Below are 23,250 nucleotides of genomic sequence, written 5' to 3'. Positions count from 1 at the left end.
TTCTGAGATGGGAGTAAAGCAGAAAAGGGCAAGTGACTGCATCATGGCAAAACCAAGCTGCGCTGCAGGTGGGGCAGATTTAAAATATACTTCACTTGGTTTGTCGTGGCTGCCACCAGGAGATTTTTCCAGGTGGCTGGGAGCGCCACCTGATTTTTGGGAGTCTCCTGGGCATTCAGGAATAAGTAGACAGGTATGCTTTAATTCCACATTTACCAGAAACCAGAGAATTCTTAATGGCTCATAAACTGTCTAGTCTAGCTATATATATTTAGAGAGCCTGTACTCAAAATAATATTGTCATGTGAAAACGCACAGCCCATAGCTGTCCTCTTCCTGCCGGCCACGATGTCAGACCATTTGGCCAGTGTCACAGCTAGTATGGTCAGCATCAGATGCAATGGATGATGAGTTATAACATGGTGGGGATTTAAAAATGACCCTCGGTACAGTGTTTTAGTGAAGATTCATTGGTTTTCGTAATCTGCTCAAATTCATGTAAATTGCAGTTATATCACTAAAGAAAGAGTTTATGATCTATATATGATCACTAAATCAGTTGCGTGTATCTGACCATGGAATAGACGTGTTCTTGGAGCTGTGTGAGCTGTGTCTGAAAAGTACTGTAACGTTTCTACAGCCGCTCACACTGTGATAGAATGCAAAGTTCTGATTCGTTCTCTGAGGTTATTGATCCACCCCTTCCCCGGAGGTCTCTCTATTCATATTTCATGTGCCCACCGGCTGTTGGTGAAGTTGATGAAATAATCATTTCCGAAATCTTGCTGAGAGAATCATGTTCTTTAAAAAATCTTGTTTTTCAAGTGAATGTGAAGTCAGATTGCATTTGCCACTGAAGAGATGTAAAACCAGGCTTTCCCAGATTTCACTTGTTTATTTCTTTTAGGCTTAAACTATTACATTGTTTGTTATAGTCTGAATATATTATTACTTAATCTGCAAATGGCAGCATACAGCTTGTCTCATTTGTCCCTATATAGGTAATTTCAAATTTCAAAACAATATTGCTACTATTTTTTGCTTAGATCCCCCTAATAACTCTAGTTTATATACTTGCAATTCCTTTGCTCATATTGGGCCTGATTCAGATATGTATGCTAAGGCACAGCTGCTGCGCCTTTGTACGCAGCAGCTATGCGATAATATATTAATGCATCAGGAGGTAAATAGACGCCTTGTGCCGGCTTCAATGATCTGCTGCTGCTTCCTCCGACACGGCAGATATAACATGTGCAGAGAGAGTTAGATTTGGGTGGTGTGGTCAAACTGAAATCTAAATTGCAGTGCAAAAATAAAGCAGCCAGTATTTACCCTGCACAGAAACAATATAACCCACCCAAATCTAACTCTCTCTGCACATGTTATATCTGCCACACCTGCAGTGCACATGGGGGGTCATTCCAAGTTGTTCGCTCGTTATTTTTTTCTCGCAACGGAGCGATTAGCCGCTAATGCGCATGCGCAATGTCCGCAGTGCGACTGCGCCAAGTAAATTTGCTATGCAGTTAGGTATTTTACTCACGGCATTACGAGGTTTTTTCTTCGTTCTGGTGATCGGAGTGTGATTGACAGGAAGTGGGTGTTTCTGGGCGGAAACTGGCCGTTTTATGGGAGTGTGTGAAAAAACGCTACCGTTTCTGGGAAAAACGCGGGAGTGGCTGGAGAAACGGGGCAGTGTCTGGGCGAACGCTGGGTGTGTTTGTGATGTCAAACCAGGAACGACAAGCACTGAACTGATCGCACTGGCAGAGTAAGTTTCGAGCTACTCAGAAACTGCACAGAGAAGTATTTTCGCAATATTGCGAATCTTTCGTTCGCAATTTTTATAAGCTAAGATTCACTCCCAGTAGGCGGCGGCTTAGCGTGTGCAAAGCTCCTAAAAGCAGCTTGCGAGCGAACAACTCGGAATGACCCCCATGGTTTTGCCCAACTGCTTATCAATTTGCTACTGCGATCAGATGTGAATTAGGCCCTAAGTTGTACAGCAGTCTAACTATAATGTCTCTTTATTTCAGGATTCTACCCACAATGCCTCTGCACAAGGACTCCCAGCAGAGCCCACTCTACACCCAGTTCATTGCCAAGCTCTTACAGGAATTACACCTTCAGGGTGAGGACCTCGAATGCCTGAAAAGCAGTTTTGCCAGCAATATGTTGCCATTATCTACAATGTGACGTTGCATAAACCAGTAATAATGTTTCTACCGATCATGTAACGCAAATAAACAGTTTAAAAAAATATCTGTCAACTTTTTTTACTTAGTGTATTTTATTTTGTGAATTTAAGAAAAATATGTGTCTCGTAAGCATAGCATATATATAATATGTACAGACATATGAAAGGGATAGCACACTTTCCTTTGTGTGTGTTTTACATATCAGTAGATGGGGCCTGGTTCAGAGGAGGATGCAAACACCATTCCGACTGCGTCTTTGTATGCAGCGGAACACAGAAATTATGCTGATGCTGCAGCCGCTGTATTTTATACAGACGGTCACCACCGGCGGATCTAATCTGCCACTTGCATACAAGGATGCAGCATCGGACACTATAGGTGTTCAGAATGTCCCTCCGAACTAGGGCGCGAGAGACAGTGATACTGCGTCCAGGCTCAAACACTCGCAAAACACTTGCCACACGTCTGCGTTTGGCTAGCCAAACCTCCCATTAGTGTCCTGACTGTCAATCACTCAGCATCCAAATCCTCACTGCAAGCGCCCTCAGTAAAACCATAGCAACACTTGTGCAAATGTGACCCAAGCGCAGTCCAAAAAACATCAGCCAGCTGCACATACAAAACAGGGAGATGGCATAGTTATAATTCCAGGCCAACACATGAAGAAAATTGCTTCCAGATGAATATGTTTCAGCCATCTTAGTTGAGGGTAGACACCTTAGCTGTACTGACCTCTATGGCTGGGGGAACCTGCCTAACTGATATGATCTCAACACAATTCTTGACACAGTAATTTGGGAATTGTAGGATACATGGTGCCAGAGTAGATGTAGAAACCAGAGCACTTTTACACAATGATGTGGTATAAATCCACAGTGCAGAGCAAATGGATGGCGAGTCCATTGTGTAACATGACATTTTTTTTCCAAGGACAAAATACATATCAAATGTTTTCAAAGAAGCAATTGTTGTTACTCATCAGTCTGGAAAGTGTTCAAACAATGGCCCTCATTCCGAGTTGATCGGTCGCAAGGCGAATTTAGCAGAGTTACACACGCTAAGCCGCCGCCTACTGGGAGTGTATCTTAGCATCTTAAAATTGCGACCGATGTATTCGCAATATTGCGATCACAAACTACTTAGCAGTTTTAGAGTAGCTCCACACTTACTCTGCCTGTTCGATCAGTTCAGTGCTTGTCGTTCCTGGTTTGACGTCACAAACACACCCAGCGTTTGCCCAACCACTCCTCCGTTTCTCCGGCCACTCCTGCGTTTTTTCCGGAAACGGTAGCGTTTTCATCCACACGCCCATAAAACGCCGTGTTTCCGCCCAGTAACACCCATTTCCTGTCAATCACATTACGATCGCCGGAGCGATGAAAAAGCCGTGAGTAAAAATACTATCTTCATAGCAAAGATACTTGGCGCAGTCGCAGTGCGAATATTGCGCATGCGCACTAAGCGGAATTTCACTGCGATGCGATGAAAAATACCGAGCGAACGACTCGGAATGAGGGCCAATGTAATGTCCATTATTGTACAATGAGAAATATTATTAATAAATGGCGAACACTGAATGTCAGTGCAGTTGCCCCAGCAGTAGGCTTCATGCAGTTGTGGACCTACCGGGAGTGCAGCCGGTGCATTGCATCGGGGCCCATGGCTCTGAAAGGGCCCAAGTTGGCAACATTAGCAATACTACTAATGAGTCTGATTCATTATAGTAGCCATCACTGCAGACCCGTAATAAAAGTATTGAAAGGCGAGGAGGAAGGGAGCTCGTCATCTCCTCATAGGGGACATGACAGCTTCAGTTTTGCAGGACCAGATGGCGGCCCTCCCCTTCCACACTTATACAGTACCGCCTGGCACCCGCCTTTGCCTATATCCTCCCACTTGCAGTACCATCCCCTCTACATGGCCGCCCTCTCTCCTGCTCTCTCCCATCCAGAGGGACCATGCCTGCTCCCTCTTCCCCGCCATTCTCTGTCCTGCTTGCAGTACTGCCCGCTCTCCATTTTACCCGGCCGCTCTCTCTCCTGCTCTTTCCTATACAGAGGGACCATGTCCACCCCCTCCTTACATGCTACTGTACCTTGCTTCCCTCTCTCCCATCCAGACTCAAAGGGACCATACCCGCCCCCTCTTTCCATTCTACCCTGCTTTGCTCATTCTAATCTGTCTGCAGCTGCATGGGACAGAGAAGCTGGTATGTACATATGGAGGTACTGGGGATGTTCTAAAGTTATTGTGGGGTGGAGAGTGTAGTGTAGTGCAGTAATGTAGCGCTGTGCATAGGGGGATGTAGTGTAGTGATGTAGCGGGATGAAGTCACAATACCGGCAGTTGGGAGCCCAGCTGTCAGCATACCAATGCCGTTATCCTGGCTGCCAGAATGGCGGCGTGGGGCTGTGGACTATTCCCATTCGTGGGTGTCCACGACACCCATAGAGTGGGAATAAAACTTGTGGCAAGCCACCGAGCCCGCAAGGGGCTTCGTTGCGCTTGCCCTCCTGGCGGCCGGCATCCCAGCGTCAGCTTGCTGACCACCGCGATCCTGACTGCCAGTATCCTTAACCCAACCCGATGTAGCACTGCGCATAGGTGGGATGTAGTGTAGTGAAGTAGCGCTGAGAATAGGGTGATGCAGTGTTGTGATGTAGCGCTGCACATGGGGGGGTGTAGTGCAGCATACAGGTGGATGTAGTGTGATATAGTGCAGCAATGCAGTATGGTTTATAGGGGGATGTAGTGCAGCAATGCAATATAGTGTAGTGAGGTAGTGCAGTATACAGAGAGATGTAGTGTTGTAACGCAGGTATGGGGTGGATATAGGGCCTGCTTCAGGTTGGATTGCAAACTCTGCTAAGTATCAGAAATTGCAATCTTGTAGATCGCATGGAGGGGGCCGCCCCATCATGCTGACTGCCGCCCCCCCCCCCCCCCTTATTATCAAGCAGAAATTGTCTCCCGCATTTTCTGTGGCCCCCCGCAGAAAATGCAGGCACATACGAAGTACGGGTGCTACGCATGCACCCGCATACTTTTAGCAATTATTGCGGTTGGATCACTTACTGCGATCCAACCTGAATCAGGCCCGTAGAGCAGTGATGTAGTGTAGTGGGAAAATGGGAAACGCTGCTGTGGAGGGGACACAGGCACTCATTGCATCAACATACTAACCACCTTGTTTTTCTTCAGCGTGGTGGGGGGCCCAAAGCATATTTTTGCACGTGGGGCTACCACTCGCTAGTTCCGCCACTGGTTCATGGCAATATCACCCAAAGATCAGACTGTATGCTGTTGAGAGAAATTGTAAAGAATCCAAAAGCTAGAATGAATATTAAAAGTCTACGCGCCCTTATTGAAATTGCAGGTGTTTGTTATGTGTAATGCTTGAAATCAAGATAATGCATGTGAGATCTTATTCCATTGTAAATGTGACCTTGACACCAATAAATTTAGATTGGAAACTATAAGTGAAATGCAAAATCTATAATACAATCAGGTTGCATAAGTGTGCACATAGGGGGTCATTCCGACCCGTTCGCACGCAGCGGGTTGTCGCTGTGGTGCGAACGGGTCTGGAATGCGCAAGCGCGGTGGCCGCACTGCGCACACGCGTCGTTGGCTGGCGACAGGGGCCCACTAAGGATTAATGGTCCCATTCCCCGCTGACAGGATGCTAGCACGCCGCCACCCCTAACAGAGCCAGAAGAATGAAGAGTACTAAGCCGGCGTCCCGGTTAGCGGGTCGCCAGCCATTATGGCGGCATGAGGGTACGGTGATGCACGGCTTCTACGTGGGGTGGAATGACTCTCCTGACTAAGTATACAGTACCCAGACTGGCAATACAGCCACAAAAGGGGAATGTCTCCATTTTATGCAGTTAGACACTATGCCAGTATAAAGAAGAGCGGGAAGACCGCGCACCATTGAAGGGGCGGGATGGAACTATGAGCAGATCCAGCAGCTCACAAGCGCCATTTTCCCTACTGCAGCTGACACAGACGCTGACTGACAGGGACGCGCAGCTCCTCCGGAGAGCCTCTGGTTTACCTCAGCGGTACCAGGGGGTCATAGCAGGGGGGAGCGATTTACTAGTGTACTAAGTCCCTAATCTAGGTACGTAGTCTGCGACTCGGCTAAGCTTGGCATTTGCGATAAGGGCGCCGTGTGCTGGTTCCATACTCTGTGTTTCTCGGGAAGGGCTCTTTGTGGGTTAATTGTACTTTTGACCTTTTCTTGTGTGTGTGCTGTCACTACTGTAGTATGTCAGGCAAAGAGTGTGTTTCAAGTAAGGCACAGTGTTCCTCTTCTCCAGGGGGTTCACTAGTGTGTACTCAGTGTAGTATCCCTTCCCAGGCTAGTGGGGCAGAACCAGCATTGCTGGACTCCATTCGGGGAATAATTTTCACCATTTCTACTAAATTATCTCGTAATGAGAAGGAGGCGCAGTACTTAACTCAGTCTATGGCTGAGTTTATGAAAAAAGACTCCGTACCCAGACCAGTGTCTCGGTCCGCTACTATTTGTCTGCAAAAACGTACTTTGGCCCATATCCTGATAGTGGATGCATCAGTCTCCAGGCTCTCACGTAAAATTGTATTACCTGTCCCCGGGTGCAGCCTCCCTAAAAGATGCGGCTGATCGCAAGATTGAGACTACACTCAAATCTTTGTATACAGCTGCTGGGGTGGCCCAGAGACCCACTATAGAATTTGGTGGATTACACGAGCCATTGCTAAATGGTTGAGTAATTTAATTGAGGGGTTAGACACCTTACCTCAAGAGGAAATAGTTTTACTCCTGCAACATATACAGGACTCTGCGAACTTTATGGTGGAAGCCATAAAAGAGATAGGTTTGCTTAATGCACGCACTACAGCTATGGCAGTGTTGGCACGCAGAGGATTATGGCTATGTCAATGGACTGCTGATGCGGACTCCAGGAAAGGCGTGGAAGGCCTGCCTTTCACAGGTGAGGCCTTATTTGGAGATGAACTCGACAAATGGATCTCCCGGGTTACTGCGGATGCCTGGAAGACAGACTGGTGGGAGCCCGGCTAAAATTCTTCAGTCACATCTGGACAAGATCGTGCCAGGATCCCTGGGTCATAGACCTTATATCCCAGGGCTACAGACTGGAGTTACAGGAGCTCCTACCTCACAGATTCCTCAAATCAGGCTTACCAGTTTCATAAGAGGCAGGAATAACCTTACAGGATGCCATTCAAAAACTGTTACAGACCCAGGTCATTGTTTCAGTTCCAACTCATCTACAAAACAAGGGTTACTATTCCAGCTTGTTTGTAGTACCAAAACCGGACGGTTCGGTAAATGGATTCTGAACCTCAAGTCGTTGAACCTTTACTTACGAGTGTTCAAATTCAAGATGGAGTCTCTGAGAGCGGTAATCTCAGGTCTAGAAGAGGGAGAATTCCTAGTGTCTCTGGATATCAAGGATGCATACCTTCAGGTAAAGCATTTGTTTGGAAAGAGGCATTGTGGAGACTCAGCTGCTGTCCAATCTGAGCAATTTTCTCTGATGAAGGAGGAGATAGCAAAACTGCATGCTGAGATTTGTAGGATGTCTGTGTCTTTGAGGCCTCCACTGCCTCAGAGAGCCACCAGAAGACATTCTGCCTGGACTACTGTGGGCTCTCAAGAGCAGAGATTTCCAGAGGGACACACACACCTACCGCAAGCTGTGATACTGCAAAACTCATATGCTAATCTTGCAGGGCTGGAAGATGCAACTAATAGAGTTACTACAGAACAGGAGGATATGGGGACTTCTACCAGCTATAGGAACAGGAAATGGAACAGGAAAATTGCATCTCCAAAAAGGACTGCACTTCTCTTGGGAGATTCCATTATTAGAGGAATACATCTGGGAAATGCAAATGAAGTAGAGAAACAAGTAAGGTGCTTACCTGGAGCCACAGTTCCAAGGGATAAAGAGTGCATGCTAAGAATTGTGAAAGCAGCAAGACAAGATGGGGAGGTGGATGTCGTTGTCCACCTAGGGACAAATGACCTGACTAATGCTGAACTCATGGCTGTAAAAGATGAATTTAGGAAGTTAGGGACTGCTCTGAAGCAGGTGGCAACCACTGTATCTTTTTACAGAAGTATTGCCAGTACACAGAGGGGAACACAGAACTCATCGCATCAGAAACTTCAATGTTTGGCTACGAACATGGTGCAAAGAGGAGAGATTTGGATTTATAGGCCATAGTTAAACCCTCTGGCAAGATAGGAGCTTATACAAAAGTGACAGCCAGCACCCATCTTCAAGGGGAACGAGAATACTAACTGAACAGTTTGGATGCTTCACCAAGAACTATTTAAACTAACAGAGGGGGGCAGTGAACCAAACACGAATAAAGAAATCTGCTCCCCCAACACAGAGGTATTGTTTCTGCAGGCAAAGGGAATAGGAAGCATAGCAACAGAAAAAGAAGATAATTCAGATCAAACCCAAATAAACATCGTCAGAGAGAAAAACATAGGCCCTCATTCCGAGTTGTTCGCTCGCTAGCCGCTTTTCGCAGCAGTGCACACGCTAAGCCGCCGCCCTCTGGGAGTGTATCTTAGCTTAGCAGAATTGCGAACGAAAGATTTGCAAAATTGCGAAGAGACATTTCTTAGCAGTTTCTGAGTAGCTCGAGACTTACTCTGCCACTGTGATCAGTTCAGTCAGTTTTGTTCCTGGTTTGACGTCACAAACACACCCAGCATTCGCCCAGACACTCCCCCGTTTCTCCAGCCACTCCCGCGTTTTTCCCTGAAACTGCAGCGTTTTTTCACACACACACCCATAAAACGGCCAGTTTCCGCCCAGAAACACCCACTTCCTGTCAATCACACTCCGATCACCAGAACGAAGAAAAAACCTCGTAATGCCGTGAGTAAAATACCAAACTTCTTAGCAAATTTACTTGGCGCAGCCGCAGTGCGAACATTGCGCATGCGCAGTTAGCGGAAAATCGCAACGATGCGAAGGAAAAGAACGAGCGAACAACTCGGAATGAGGGCCATAGCTAGGAACAGAAAAAGCACAAACAAAACTCTAAAAGCTATGTGTGCAAATGCTAGGAGCTTAGGAAATAAAATCCCAGAACTAACTGCAATAATGACAAGGGATGATCTAGACATTGTGGCAATTACAGTCATGGTACAATGAAAATCATGACTGGGACATACCTACACCGGGATATACTTTATTTAGAAAGGACAGAATTGGAAAAATCAGAGGAGGGGTAGCAATATATGTAAAAAAAAAAAAAAAAAAGCATAAATACTACCTTAATACAAAGTATTGAAGAAAAAACTGAGGCCCTTTGGGTGACCATAGAAACGGGAGAAGTCGATTATTCGTATTGGCGTGATATACAGGCCACCAGGTCAGGAAGAGGAACTCAACAAGGACCTATTGCAGGACATAACTAAAATGGCATTAAAAGGAGAGGTAATAATCATGGGAGACTTTAATCTTCCTGATGTAAACTAGGAGGTGTCTGTTGCTAGTTCCACTAGAAGTAGCAACATTTTAAATTCCCTTCAGGGAGCATCCCTCCACCAATTGGTGAGGGAGCCCACTCGGAAAGACGCAATATTAGACTTAATACTTACAAATGGATACAGAATATCGGACATAAAAGTGAGTGAAAACCTGGGATCCAGTGATTATCAAGCAGTATGGTTCAGCATAAAGACAGAGACTGACTCATCCCATACAAAAACAAAGGTGTTGGATTTTAGGAAAGCTGGTTTTGTAGGGATGGGAAAATGTGGAAGCGATTCTTTGGCAGAGTGGAGGAACTTGGAAGCAGTGCAGGAGAGGTGGGAAACATTAAAATGTGCAATATTAAAGGCAACAGACCTTTGTATCAAAAGTGTTAGGAAAAACACAAGGAAAAGGAAGCCAGTGTGGTTTGCGAAAGAAGTAGCAAATATTGTGAAAGTAAAAAAGATGGCTTTTAGGAAATATAAGCAGACACAAAATAACGAAGACAAGGAGATATATCTTGTTAGACAGAAGGAGACTAAGACGGAAATCAGATGTGCAAAGGCACAAGCTGAGGAGAAAATGGCCCAGTCAGTGGGTAAAGGAGGCAAAACTTTTTTTTAGGTATATAAGCGAAAGGAGAAAAACAAAAGGCAGAATAATAAAACTAAAGACAGAGACTGGGAGTCTTGTTGAGGGAGACAATGTAATAGCAGATCATCTTAATAATTATTTTTGCTCAGTATTTACTACTGAAAGAGGGGGGGGAAGGGGCCACAGTTAAGGTGCAAGGATATTCAGGAAAATGAAACAAGTACATTTACAGAGGAGAAGGTCCTAACAGAACTCTCAAAGCTGAAAGTGGACAAATCTATTGGGCCAGATGGGATACATCCAAGGATACTAAAATAACTTAAAGAGGTGCTGGTAGAACCATTGACAGAATTATTCAACCAGTCATTAGCTACAGGAGTAATTCCAGAGGACTGGAAAAGAGCAAACGTAGTCCCACTGCACAAAAGTGGAAGCAAGGAAGAGGCAAACAACTACAGACCAGTGAGCCTTACATCAGTAGTAGGGAAATTGATGGAAACACTCTTAAAAGAAAGGGTTGTAGATTATCTCAAATCTGGCAATTTACAGGATCCCAAACAGCATGGATTCACTGGGGGGCGATCATATCAAACAAATCTTACTGACTTTTTTGACTGTGTGACTAAAGTGATGGATAAAGGTAGAGCCATGGATATAGCTTATCTAGACTTTAGTAAGGCTTTTGACACTGTTCCACATCGCAGACTGCTATATATACTTGAAAGTTTGGGATTGGATATTAGGATTATTGAATGGATAAAATCTTGGTTGAAGGATAGAAAACAGAGAGTTGTGGTAAATGGAGTGCATTCACAGGAGGGAAATGTTACCAGTGGAGTACCCCAGGGATCTGTACTTGGACCAGTGCTTTTTAATATCTTCTTTGGTGACATTGCAAATGACATTAAAGGGAAAGTATGCCTTTTTGCAGATGACACAAAGGTATGCAACAGGATAGACACACCAGGTGGGGTAAAACAAATGATTGAGGATCTAGGTAGACTAGAGGAATGGTCAAGAGTGTGGCAATTACAGTTTAATGCCAAAAAATGCAAAATCATGCACTTGGGTCTCAAAAATCCAAAGGCTAAATATAGTATTAATGGCACTATACTGGAAACTACTGAGGAGGAAAGGGATCTAGGAGTCACTATTTCAGGTGTCTTAAAGGCAGGTAAGCAATGTAACAAAGCAATGAGGAAGGCTAGGCAGATGCTTGGCTGCATTGGGAGGGGAATCAGCAGCAGAAAGAAAGAAGTAATAATGCCACTGTATAGGTCATTGGTACGGCCTCATCTAGAATACTGTGTTCAATTCTGAGGGCCATATCTTCAAAAGGATATTAATACATTAGAAACTGTACAAAGAAGGGCAACTAAAATGGTGCATCTCAATATGTATAGTTTGGAGCAGAGAAGGGAAAGGGGGGACATGATAGAAACTTTCAAATATATCAAGGGTTTAACAAAGTCCAGGAGGGAAACATTCGCCAAATGAAGAGAAGCAATAGGACACGAGGACATTCACTGAGACTGGAGGGGGGGAGGTTCAGGGGAAATTTGAGGAAATATTACTTCACAGAAAGGGTAGTGGACAAGTGGAATAGCCTCCCATCAGAGGTGGTAGAGGCAAAGACAGTAGAGCAATTTAAACATGCATGGGATAGACATAAGGATATCCTTACGAAGAAATAAGGATCAAACAAGGTTAGAGAGAAAAATAATGTAAAAAAAAAAGGGGGGGGGGGCAGACTAGATGGGCCAAGTGGTTCTTATCTGCCGTCAAATTATATGTTTCATGTTCCGATCTGGCCGCCTCATCAGGCTTATCTACGGTTCGCACTTCAGGACTGTCACTACCAGTTCCAGGCCCTGCCATTTGGTCTCTCCACGGCACCGAGGGTGTTCACCAAAGTGATGGCAGAGATGATGATACTACTCCGCAAACAAGGAGTGAACATAATTCTGTACCTGGATGATCTTCTGATAAAGGCACCATCCAGGGAGCAGTTATTGGAGATTATTGGTCTCTCAACCAAACTACTCCTGGATCATGGGTGGATTCTGAACCTACCAAAATCTTACCTAGAACCAATGCAGAGACTTCATTTCCTGGGAATGATATTGGATACAGAGTCTCAGAAGGTGTTCCTTCCCTTGGAAAAGGCAATGGTAATCCAGTCGATGGTTCGAGCCGTCTTGAAGCCGACCCGGATTTCAGTACATATCTGCATACACCTTCTGGGGAAAATGGTGGATTTTTATGAAGCAATTCAGTACGGAAGGTTTCATGCAAGGCCCTTCCAGCTGGATCTGTTGGACAGATGGTCCGGATCACATCTTCACATGCACCAGAGGATTCGGCTGCCACCCAAAGCCAGGATCTCCCTCCTGTGGTGGCTGCAAACTTCTTACCTAGTCGAGGGTCGGAGGTTCGGGATTCATAATTGGATTCTGCTAACCACAGATGCAAGCCTCAGAGGTTGGGGCGCAGTCACCCAGGGGGTACAGTTTCAGGGAAGATGGTCAAGTCAGGAAGTTGTCCTTCCAATAAACATCCTGGAACTCAGGGCTATCTACAACGCCCTTCTGCAGGCCTCATCTCTTCATCAGGATCAGGCCATTCTGGTCCAGTCAGACAATGTGACAGCGGTAACGTACATAAACTGACAGGGCGGAACGAAAAGCAGAGCCGCAATGTCAGAGGTGTTAATAATTCTCCTCTGGGTGGAAAGAGACGCCGTGGCATTGTTGGCGATCTTCATTCCGGGAGTAGACAATTGGGAAGCAGACCTCCTCAGCAGACACGACCTGCACCCGGGGGAATGGGGCCTCCACCCAGAGGTGTTCCGGTGGTTAACACGTCGGTGGGGGCATCCACAAATCGACATGATGGTCTCTCAACTCCACAAGAAGCTCAAGCGGTATTGTTCCAGGTCGAGGGACCCACAGGCAGTAGCGGTAGACGCCCTGACAACTCCGTGGGTCTTTTTGTTTCCCCCAGCTCCTTGAATGATAACAGTAACCAGATTTAAATCCCACACAATAAAGGGCTTTGAAGGTCTATGTAAAGAGAACAGGTCGTCACAGGAAATCAGACTCGCTGTTCGTTCTTTATGATCCCAATAAGATTGGGTGTCCTTCTTCGAAGCAGTCAATTGCACGCTGGATCAGGCTCACTATCCAGCATGTTTGTCGACGGCAGGTTTGCCGATTCCAAAATCTGTTCAAGACCACACTACCAGGTCGGTGGGCTCCTCTTGGGCGTTTTGGCTTTACAGCTCTGCCGAGCAGCTACTTGGTCTGGTTCGAACATGTTTGCTAAGTTTTACAAGTTACAAGTTCCTGAGAGGCCAATCAGTTCTGCAGGAACCTCAGCACTCTCCCACCCAGTTTGGGAGCTTTGTACTTCCCCATGGTACTAAATGGATTCCCAGTATCCCCTAAGATGTAAGAGAAAATAGGATTTTAATTACCTACCAGTAAATCCTTTTCTCATAGTCCGTAGGGGATACTGGGCGCCCGCCTGGTGGTTCGTTCTTCCTGCTCTGTCACTTGTTACAGTGGCAAATGCAGGATTTCCATGGGAAGGGGGGGGGGGGGGGTCCATGCAGATACTGTGTGTGTGTGTATGATTTATATATATATATATATATATATATATATATATAAGGTATTGGTAAACAGACATCCAGCGGCCCTCAGAGACTTTCAGTTTCAAAGAAGTGTAATAAAAATTACTACGTAGCACTCCAACGTTTTGGGGCTAGCAAGCCCCTTTGTCAAGGTGAATAACATTAAGAATAAAAATAACTTACCTTTATACCAAGAGTAGAAGCCCCATGTGCACACACGTCGGACGGCTCCGGGACACAGCGTCTTCTGGTTGCGTCATGAGAGAGCGGCCGCCGTTACCATAACAACCAGATGCGGCGTCTTCTCCCGTCTGACGTGCTAGCAGATAAACATCGTGTATAAAAAGATTACAGTCTCCCTTCACCTAAGGCAACTTTGTACATACCAGCAGCATGATCGTGGGACAAATGTATAGTGGAAGTGAAAACACTATTGAGTCCACACTGAAACAGTGATGGACAATATAGTGTTAGTATGTATATACATATATTTAAAAGAGGTACTAGTGATGTACCTATACATTTTTCGAGACTGACTGATAAAAGCTGTCAATGTTAGAATATAGTGAAAAACAAGTGGTGATTCCAAAAAATTGTGCACCAAATGCATAACAAAGATACGGTCGCGAAGGGAAGCCTTCACTGGAATACCAAAATATACGGCCCACGGTAAGACTGTGAGGTAAGTACATGCAAACTATTGCAAAAACAAGGAAAGAGAAAAATAACGAGAAGAAGAAAAAGAAGAGAAGGAAGAATGGGGGCTGGAGAAATGACAAGGACACGAGAAGTGAAACAAAGAGGGGGAGGAGTATACAGACATGGATTAATTTTCAGATTTTAGAGTCCTTCTGGAATATTAGACCCACTCATGGATAAACATCCGGTTAACCAATTATTAAGTGTGTGTGAACAGATTCCAAGGCATCAGTTCATTCAGGCCCCTAGAATTAATGGTGTCCAACTTGTAAATCCACTTTGCATCCATCCGTAGTAGTTTTCTTTTACGGTCACCTCCCCTCAGGGTTTTAGCCACATGGTCGATTATTAGATGTTTAAAGTCATTAAGCGAATGTCCTTTTTCTGAGAAATGTCTCGCAACTAGTTGGTCCGAGACTTTACCAGAAATCGCCTATTTTATAGCTGACCTGTGGAGGGCCATCCTTTCCTTTGCTGTTCTAATTGATTTACCTACATAGTGTAAATTACACGGACACACTATTGTAAGAGGGGAGACGGCGGTGCGTGTGGTGGTACCTGCTGCCGTGCAGGTGTAGTTTCGGTACTCATCAGGCGCCGCTCTCTCTTACCTTCAGGTACCGGAACCTTCAACGGACCTGGCTGAAATTCCTCTGTCGGACCCGGACACGATGACCTAGGAGGAAGGAGATTACTGAGTGCTGTCCTCCTAACTGTGGACCGAAACGCCCTCCGGAGCCGAGGAAAGTAGTGCTTTCGGGCTAGGTGAGGGTCATCCCAGGCGTCCGCCTCAGAGCCCGAATTTCACCTATTGGCATTCTCGCACCAGGTGGAAATTCTACCTTGCACCGGCGTGCAAGGCTCACCGTTCGCCCTGAAGGAAGGGAGACAGGTAGGGACACACAGACAGATGTTACTCACCATCCTACGTCTTGTACTCCGATCTTAACGTAGAAACATAGAATTTGACGGCAGATAAGAACCACTTGGCCCATCTAGTCTGCCCCTTTTTTATTTTATCCTTTAGGCAATCTCAACCCTTTTTTAACCTTAATTCTTTGTAAGGATATTCATATGCCTGTCCCAAGCATGTTTAAATTGCCCTACAGTCTTAGCCTCTACCACCTCTGATGGGAGGCTATTCCACTTATCCACTGCCCTTTCTGTGAAGTAATTTTTCCTTAAGTTTCCCCTGAACCTCCCCCCCTCCAGTCTCAATGTATGCCCTCGAGTTCTAATACTTCTTTTCCTTTGAAGAATGTTTCCCTCCTGAACTTTGTTAAGACCCTTGATATATTTGAAAGTTTCTATCATGTCCCCCCTTTCCCTTCTCTCCTCCAAACTATACATGTTAAGATCTTTTAGCCTTTCCGGGTAAGTTTTGTGATGTAGGCCATGCACCATTTTAGTTGCCCTTCTTTGTACACTCTCTAATGTATTTATATCCTTCTGGAGATAGGGTCTCCAGAACTGGACACAGTATTTCAGATGGGGCCGTACCAATGACCTATACAGTGGCATTATCACTTATTTTTTCCTGCTACTGATTCCTCTCCCTATGCAACCAAGCATCTGACTTGCCTTTCTCATTGCTTTGTTGCATTGCTTTCCTGCCTTCAAGTCATTGAAATAGTGACTCCTAAATCTCTTTCCTCCTCAGTAGTGTCCATTATAGTACCCTTGATACTATACTTACAGGTCCCTGTAAGGAGGCAAAAAGAGAAACAGCCGTGCAGGGCCTAACTCTAATCTAGTGTGCGTCCGCTACACTAACTGCATAACAAAGCCCTCAAACTGACTCAAGTGTAAGTGGTGCAACACAAACTATGCACAAACTCTATAACAACGTTTTGCCCTGCACGGTAACAACACACACATCGGAGTACAACATCAAACGGTACTGTCCCTTTAAATCCCTACCGCTGAAAGGGGGGTGGGCGCATACAGCCTGCCCACCTCCTGTACACTTCCGGGGGCTCAGGTCAAGCGGACCTGCCTACCTAACACTTCAGGGTGGCCTGGGCCTAGTGTCCAGTGTCACCTTTATTCACCTTGTGGGGGCACTTACTCACTGGGCCTAGCGCCCCTGACTGCGCACAGGCTGGAGGCCTGACTTCACCCACGGGCCTCGTGCCCGTCTAACTCGTCGCTCGGGGGGTGACCTGGGCCTGGTGCCCAGGGTCACCCTATGTTCTCCTAATGGACCAAAGAAACACTAGGGCCTAATGCCCTCTAATGTTCCCACAGGCCTATTGCCTGGATTGCCCCCAGGCCTAGTGCCCGCCTACTGCGCCGCTTTGGCGGCTTGGGCCTAACGCCCAAACCACCGACTGGGTATGTGTGCCCCCTTCTCTCCGGGCCGGACCACGGGCCGGGGGGAACCCCGACTGCGCGCAGCCTCGGACCCAGAGGAGCCGATCGATTATACCCACGGGCCAGGAGGGCCCGACTGAATGCCCACAGGCCGGAAGGGCCTGACTTTACCCACGGGCCTAATACCCGAACACCCGGTGGTCTAGTGGGGAACCACCCTACAAGAGGGTGGTGCAGGCCCAAGGCCTCTTACCCGCCTCCACGGGAGAGGCTGCAGAGGGGAGCTTCGTCAGCTCTTTTGCTTCCCTCTCTCTGCAGCACTCTCCGCCGGACCTCCGCTGCTGAACTCCTGGCTCCGCCTCTTCTGTCTTCTCCGCGCCGGCTGCCGTCTTCCTTCGTCGCTGGTTCTTCAGCCTCCTCCGGCGGCGCTGCTTCTCGTCTTCTCCCGCTGTCTTCTGGAGCTCTTCACTGCTCCGGCTCCGGCACGAAACTGAGCTCCGCCCCCGCCCAGCGCCTGATATAAGCCGCTGGGAGGAGGCGGAGCCATGACGCGGCGGACTCCGATTGGTCCGCCGCGGCGAGCACTGATTGGCCCGCCGCGGAGACTCCTCATTGGGCGCCAAACCGCGAGCCGCGATTGGCTCGCGTCCGGCGCCCAGCTCAAATCCTGGGGCGCTGATTGGAGGAACTTGGATCCTCTCGGATCCCAGTTCCTCCGTGCCCCGGCCCGCCCGCCGTGCCGCCGCCTCCTCACATTATGAGGTAGATGATGTAAGAGGAAGTGCAAGTGAGGACATGTTGAATTTTAAATGATCTATCTTCATGTGGATGTTTGAATCTAGAGCCGGTCAACATATGTGTGCATGTAGTGCACTTTGGACACCTATAGCAACCGGGGAGTCTAGTTAGAAACCCTATCTGGCGTTCCACGCTTTGTTTGAAGCTTGTGATGTCTGTGTGGACAACAATGTCTTTGATGTTGCGTCCTCTGGTGAAGCAGGGCATTGGACGTCCTACCAGTGTGTGTGTGTGTGTGTGTGTATATATATACACACACACACACACACACACACACACACACACACACACACACACACACAGTATGTAGTGAGGCAGAAGCCAGTACGAAAAAACGGTAGTGAACAACAGACCGAGGTGCCATCCCAAATAAATTACAATACTCAAACAGAATGGCGTCAGCTTTGTAGATATATAATCAAGTATCCCTGACGAAGGTTGAAATTAAATAGAAATGTAGGATTGTAGTTGTAGGATGTATTATTGATTATATATCTACAAGACTGCAGCCGTTCTGTTGGAGTATATACACACACACACACACACACACACACACACACACACATTAATACACATAAATATAGTTGAGTATACACAAAGAATAACCCCCCACCCCCCAATATTACAGTAAGTACAGCAAGCAGGACAGTATGCACAGCACCTCACCTGGCCAGCATAATTGTATTATACACTACCCCACCTTCCCCCCCATAGGTGACTTACTCCTCACTGCTGAGTCTGTGAGAGTGCCGGTGACAATCTCCACTACCTTGCGGCTCACCAGACTCAGTCACAAAGCCCCGTGCCTATGCGGATTCTGTGCGTTGCTGCTGCAACTGTGCGCTGTGCGCTGCCGCTCTCGTACATGTGGTCACTGGTCAGCCTCTCAGTGATTGGGCTGCTGATCTTCAAGTAAAAAAAAAAATCGGTCCGCAGCACAGATAGATGTGTTAAGTAATGTTGTTTGGTTCAGCTGTTGCTGTCCTGGTGTGCAAGTTTGGTTAGCATGGCTTTCCTCTTGTTCTGGTTGTGCTGGTTTGTAGTCTCACCACTTTCCTTTTTCTATGTCCTCTCAAAGTATGTCGGTCTCCTTGGGTACAGTTTCCTAGACTGAGTCTGGTAGGAGGGGCATAGAGGGAGGAGCCAGCACACATGATCAAACTTCTATAGTGCCCATGGCTTCAAGTGGACCCATCTATACCCCATGGTACTAATTGGATTCCCAGTATCCCCTACGGACTACGAGAAAAGGTTTTACCTGTAGGTAATTAAAATCCAATATTCCAATTTTTTTTTTTCCCTTCAAAGCACACAGCCAAAATAGCAAAGGAGTGGCTTCCGGACAACTCTGTGAATGTCCTTGAGCGGCCCAGCCAGAGCCCAGTCTTTAATCCGATTGAACATCTCTGGAGAGATCTGAAAATGGCTGTGCACTAACGCTTCTCATCCAACTTGATGGAGCTTGAGAGCTGCTGCAAAGAGGATTGGGCGAAACTGCCCAAAGATAGGTGTGCCAAGCTTGTGTCGTCATATTCAAAAAGACTTTAGGCTATAATTGCTGCCAAAGGTGCATCAACAAAGTATTAAGCAAAAGCTGTGTACATGTGATTTCTTAGTTTTTTGTTTTTAATACATTTGCGAAAATCTCAAAAAAACTTTTATCACGTTGTCATTATGGGGTACTGTGTGTAGAATTTTGAGGGGAAAAATGAATTTATTCCATTTTGGAATAAGGCTGTAACATAACAAATACTGTGAATACTTTCCAGATGCACTGTACTTTCATGACCGAACCAAAGCTGTGAAAGACTTAACCAGTCTGAAAATCATGTTAAAAGGTACCAAATAAAGATCCGCTATATCTGTAGCACTTCATCATCCTAACAATCGGGCCAATATTTCTGTTAATCGAAGGCCCCAATATCTGAGTTACACTTTAAGCTTTTTTTCTTTTTTCTCTTACGTCCTAGAGGATGCTGGGGACTCCGTAAGGACCATGGGGTATAGACGGGCTCCGCAGGAGACATGGGCACTCTAAAGACTTTAGAATGGGTGTGCACTGGCTCCTCCCTCTATGCCCCTCCTCCAGACCTCAGTTAGATCCTGTGCCCAGAGGAGACTGGGTGCACTGCAGGGGAGCTCTCCTGAGTTTCTATGAAAAAAAGACTTTTGTTAGGTTTTTTATTTTCAGGGAGCACGTGGGACTGAGGGGGGAGAAGCAGACCTACTTAAATGATAGGCTCTGCTTCTTAGGCTACTGGACACCATTAGCTCCAGAGGGTCGGAACGCAAGTCTCACCCTCGCCGTTCGTCCTGGAGCCGCGCCGCCATCCTCCTCCCAGAGTCGGAAGATAGAAGCCGGGTGAGTATTGAGAAGATAAGAAGACTTCAAAGGCGGCAGAAGACTTCAGATCTTCACTGAGGTAACGCTGCGCGCCATTGCTCCCACACATACACACACAGCGGGCACTGTAAGGGTGCATGGCGCAGGGGCCCTGGGCAGCAATATTAACCTCAAGGGACACTGGCATATAGGTAGATACTGCGGAGGCGGTATATTAAAAAAAAACCGCCAGTATAAATAATTTGAGCGGGACCGAAGCCCGCCACTGAGGGGGCGGAGCTTGATTCTCCAGCACTAACCAGCGCCATTTTCTCCACAGCACACTGCAGAGAAGCTGGCTCCCCGGACTCTCCCCTGCTGAACACGGTTACAGAGGGCAAAAAAGAGGGGGGGGGGGCACATTTAATTGGCGCAGTGAGTGTAATTGTATATATTTATATAAAAGCTCTGTACTAACTGGGATTTTATTCCAGTGTCCGGTGGCGCTGGGTGTGTGCTGGCATACTCTCTGTCTCTCCAAAGGGCCTTATTGGGGGACTGTCTCCATTTAGATATATCCCTGAGTGTGTGGGGGTGTCGGTATGTGTGTGTCGGCATGTCTGAAGCGGAAGGCTCATCTAAGGAGGAGGTGGAGCAGATGATTGTGGTGTCTCTGTCGGCAACGCCGACACCTGATTGGTTAGATATGTGGAATGTTTTAAATGCAAATGTGTCTTTAATACATAAGAGATTGGACAAAGCAGAGTCCAGGGATAAAACAGGGACTCAATCCATGGCTTTGACTGTGTCACAGGGCCCTTCAGGCTCTCAGAAACGTCCACAGCTCCAAGTAGCAGACACTGATACCGACACGGATTCTGACTCCAGTGTCGACTACGATGATGCAAGGTTACACCCAAGGGTGGCCAAAAGTATTCATTATATGATTATTGCAATAAAAGATGTTTTGCATATCACAGATGACCCCTCTGTCCCTGACACGAGGGTATGCATGTTTAAGGAAAAGAAACCTGAGGTGACCTTTCCCCCATCTCATGAGCTGAACGCGTTATTTGAAAAAGCTTGGGAAACTCCAGACAAGAAACTGCAGATTCCCAAGAGAATTCTTATGGCGTATCCTTTCCCTGCACAGGACAGGTTACGGTGGGAATCCTCGCCCAAGGTGGACAAGGCTTTAACACGCTTGTCCAAAAAGGTGGCGCTACAGTCTCCAGACATGGCGGCCCTCAAGGATCCTGCTGATCACAGACAGGAGACTACCTTGAAATCAATTTATACACATACGGGTGCCTTGCTCAGACCGGCAATAGCGTCGGCTTGGGTTTGTAGCGCTGTAGCAGCTTGGGCAGATACCTTGTCAGCTGACATTGATACCCTAGATAGGGATACCATTTTATTAACCTTAGGTCACATTAAAGACGCAGTCTTATATATGAGAGACGCTCAGAGAAACGTTGGGTTGCTAGGTTCGAGAGCCAATGCCATGGCGATTTCTGCTAGGCGAGCCCTGTGGACCCGCCAATGGACGGGTGATGCCGACTCAAAGAGGCATATGGAAGTTTTGCCTTACCAGGGTGAGGTTTTATTTGGGGAAGGTCTCACAGACCTGGTTTACACAGCTACCGCGGGTAAATCTACTTTTTTACCTTATGTTCCCCCACAGCAAAAGAAAACACCACAATATCAGATGCAGTCCTTTCGGTCGCATAAGTCCAGAAGAGGTCGGGGCTCTTTCTTCCTCGCCAGAGGTAACGGTAGAGGGAAAAGAATGCCTGCTATGGCTAGTTCCCAGGAGCAGAAGTCCTCCCCGGCTTCTACTTAATCCACCACATGACGCTGGGGCTCCACTGAGGGAGTCCGCCCCGGCACGTCTTCGACTCTTCAGCCACGTCTGGGTTCAATCAGACGTGGATCCTTGGGCGATGGAAATAGTATCCCATGGATACAAGCTGGAATTCGAAGAGGTGCCTCCGCGCCGATTTTTCAAATCGGCTTTACCGGCGTCTCCCCCAGAGAGGGAGATAGTTTTAGCTGCAATTCAAAAGCTGTATCAACAGCAAGTGATTGTCAAGGTTCACCTAGTTCAGCAGGGGAAGGGGTACTATTCAACCCTGTTTGTGGTTCCAAAACCGGATGGCTCAGTCAGGCCCATTCTAAATCTAAAATTCCTAAACCTGTACGTGAAAAAGTTCAAATTCAAGATGGAATCGCTCCGGGCGGTTATCTCCAGCCTGGAAGGGGAGATTTTATGGTGTCACTAGGCATAAAGGATGCATACCTTCATGTCCCCATATATCCTCCTCATCAGGCGTACCTGAGATTCGCTGTACAGGACTGTCATTACCAGTTTCAGACGTTGCCGTTTGGGCTTTCCACGGCCCCGAGGATTTTCACCAAGGTAATGGCGGAAATGATGGTGCTCCTGCGCAGGCAGGGAGTCACAATTATCCCGTACTTGGACGATCTCCTGATAAAAGCGAGATCGAGAGATCAGTTGCTGAATAGCGTGTCGCTCTCCCTGAGAGTGCTGCAGCAACATGGCTGGATTCTAAATCTACCAAAGTCACAGTTTGTTCCAACGACTCGGCTATCTTTCTTAGGCATGATTCTGGACACGGAAGAAAAGAGGGTTTTTCTCCCGATGGAAAAAGCCCAGGAACTCCAGAACATGGTCAGAGACCTGTTAAGACCGAAAAGGGTGTCGGTCCATCAATGCACTCGTGTACTGGGAAAAATGGTGGCGACCTATGAGGCCATCCCCTTCGGCAGATTTCATGCAAGGACATTTCAGTAGGACCTTCTGGACAAGTGGTCCGGGTCCCATCTTCAAATTCATCAGAAAATAAGCCTGTCCCCCAGGGCCATGGTGTCTCTCCTGTGGTGGCTGCAGAGTGCTCACCTTCTAGAGGGTCGCAGGTTCGGCATTCAAGACTGGGTTCTGGTGACCACGGACGCGAGCCTCCGAGGATGGGGAGCAGTCACACAAGGAAAAAAATTTCAGGGAACATGGTCAAGCCAGGAGGCTTGTCTACACATCAACATTCTGGAATTAAGGGCCATATACAACGGCCTACGACAAGCTGAGAATCTTCTTTGCGAACTACCGGTTCTGATTCAATCAGACAACGTCACAGCCGTGGCTCATGTAAACCGCCA

The 23,250-nt window shown here is 47.0% G+C and overlaps 1 protein-coding gene across 4 annotated transcripts in view; it reads left to right on the top strand.

Annotated features, from left to right (window-relative positions):
- Nucleotides 1–2,260, top strand: part of RPAP2 (RNA polymerase II associated protein 2) — a 244,484-nt gene extending 242,224 nt beyond the window's left edge. For 2 of the 4 annotated variants that reach the window (XM_063939890.1, XM_063939888.1), the window contains one exon: nt 2,037–2,260. In XM_063939890.1, coding sequence (XP_063795960.1) covers nt 2,037–2,196 — 160 coding nt within the window. In that variant the 3' untranslated portion in view covers nt 2,197–2,260. The remainder of the gene's footprint in view (nt 1–2,036) is intronic. The other 2 variants (XM_063939889.1, XM_063939887.1) reach the window with 1 other exon arrangement.
- Nucleotides 2,261–23,250: the final 20,990 nt, after the last annotated feature.

This window comes from Pseudophryne corroboree, chromosome 9, assembly GCF_028390025.1.
Source record: "Pseudophryne corroboree isolate aPseCor3 chromosome 9, aPseCor3.hap2, whole genome shotgun sequence".
Lineage (NCBI taxonomy): Eukaryota > Metazoa > Chordata > Amphibia > Anura > Myobatrachidae > Pseudophryne > Pseudophryne corroboree.
The sequence above is the reverse complement of the archived record's forward strand: the minus strand, read 5'-3'. Positions and strand labels throughout refer to the sequence as shown.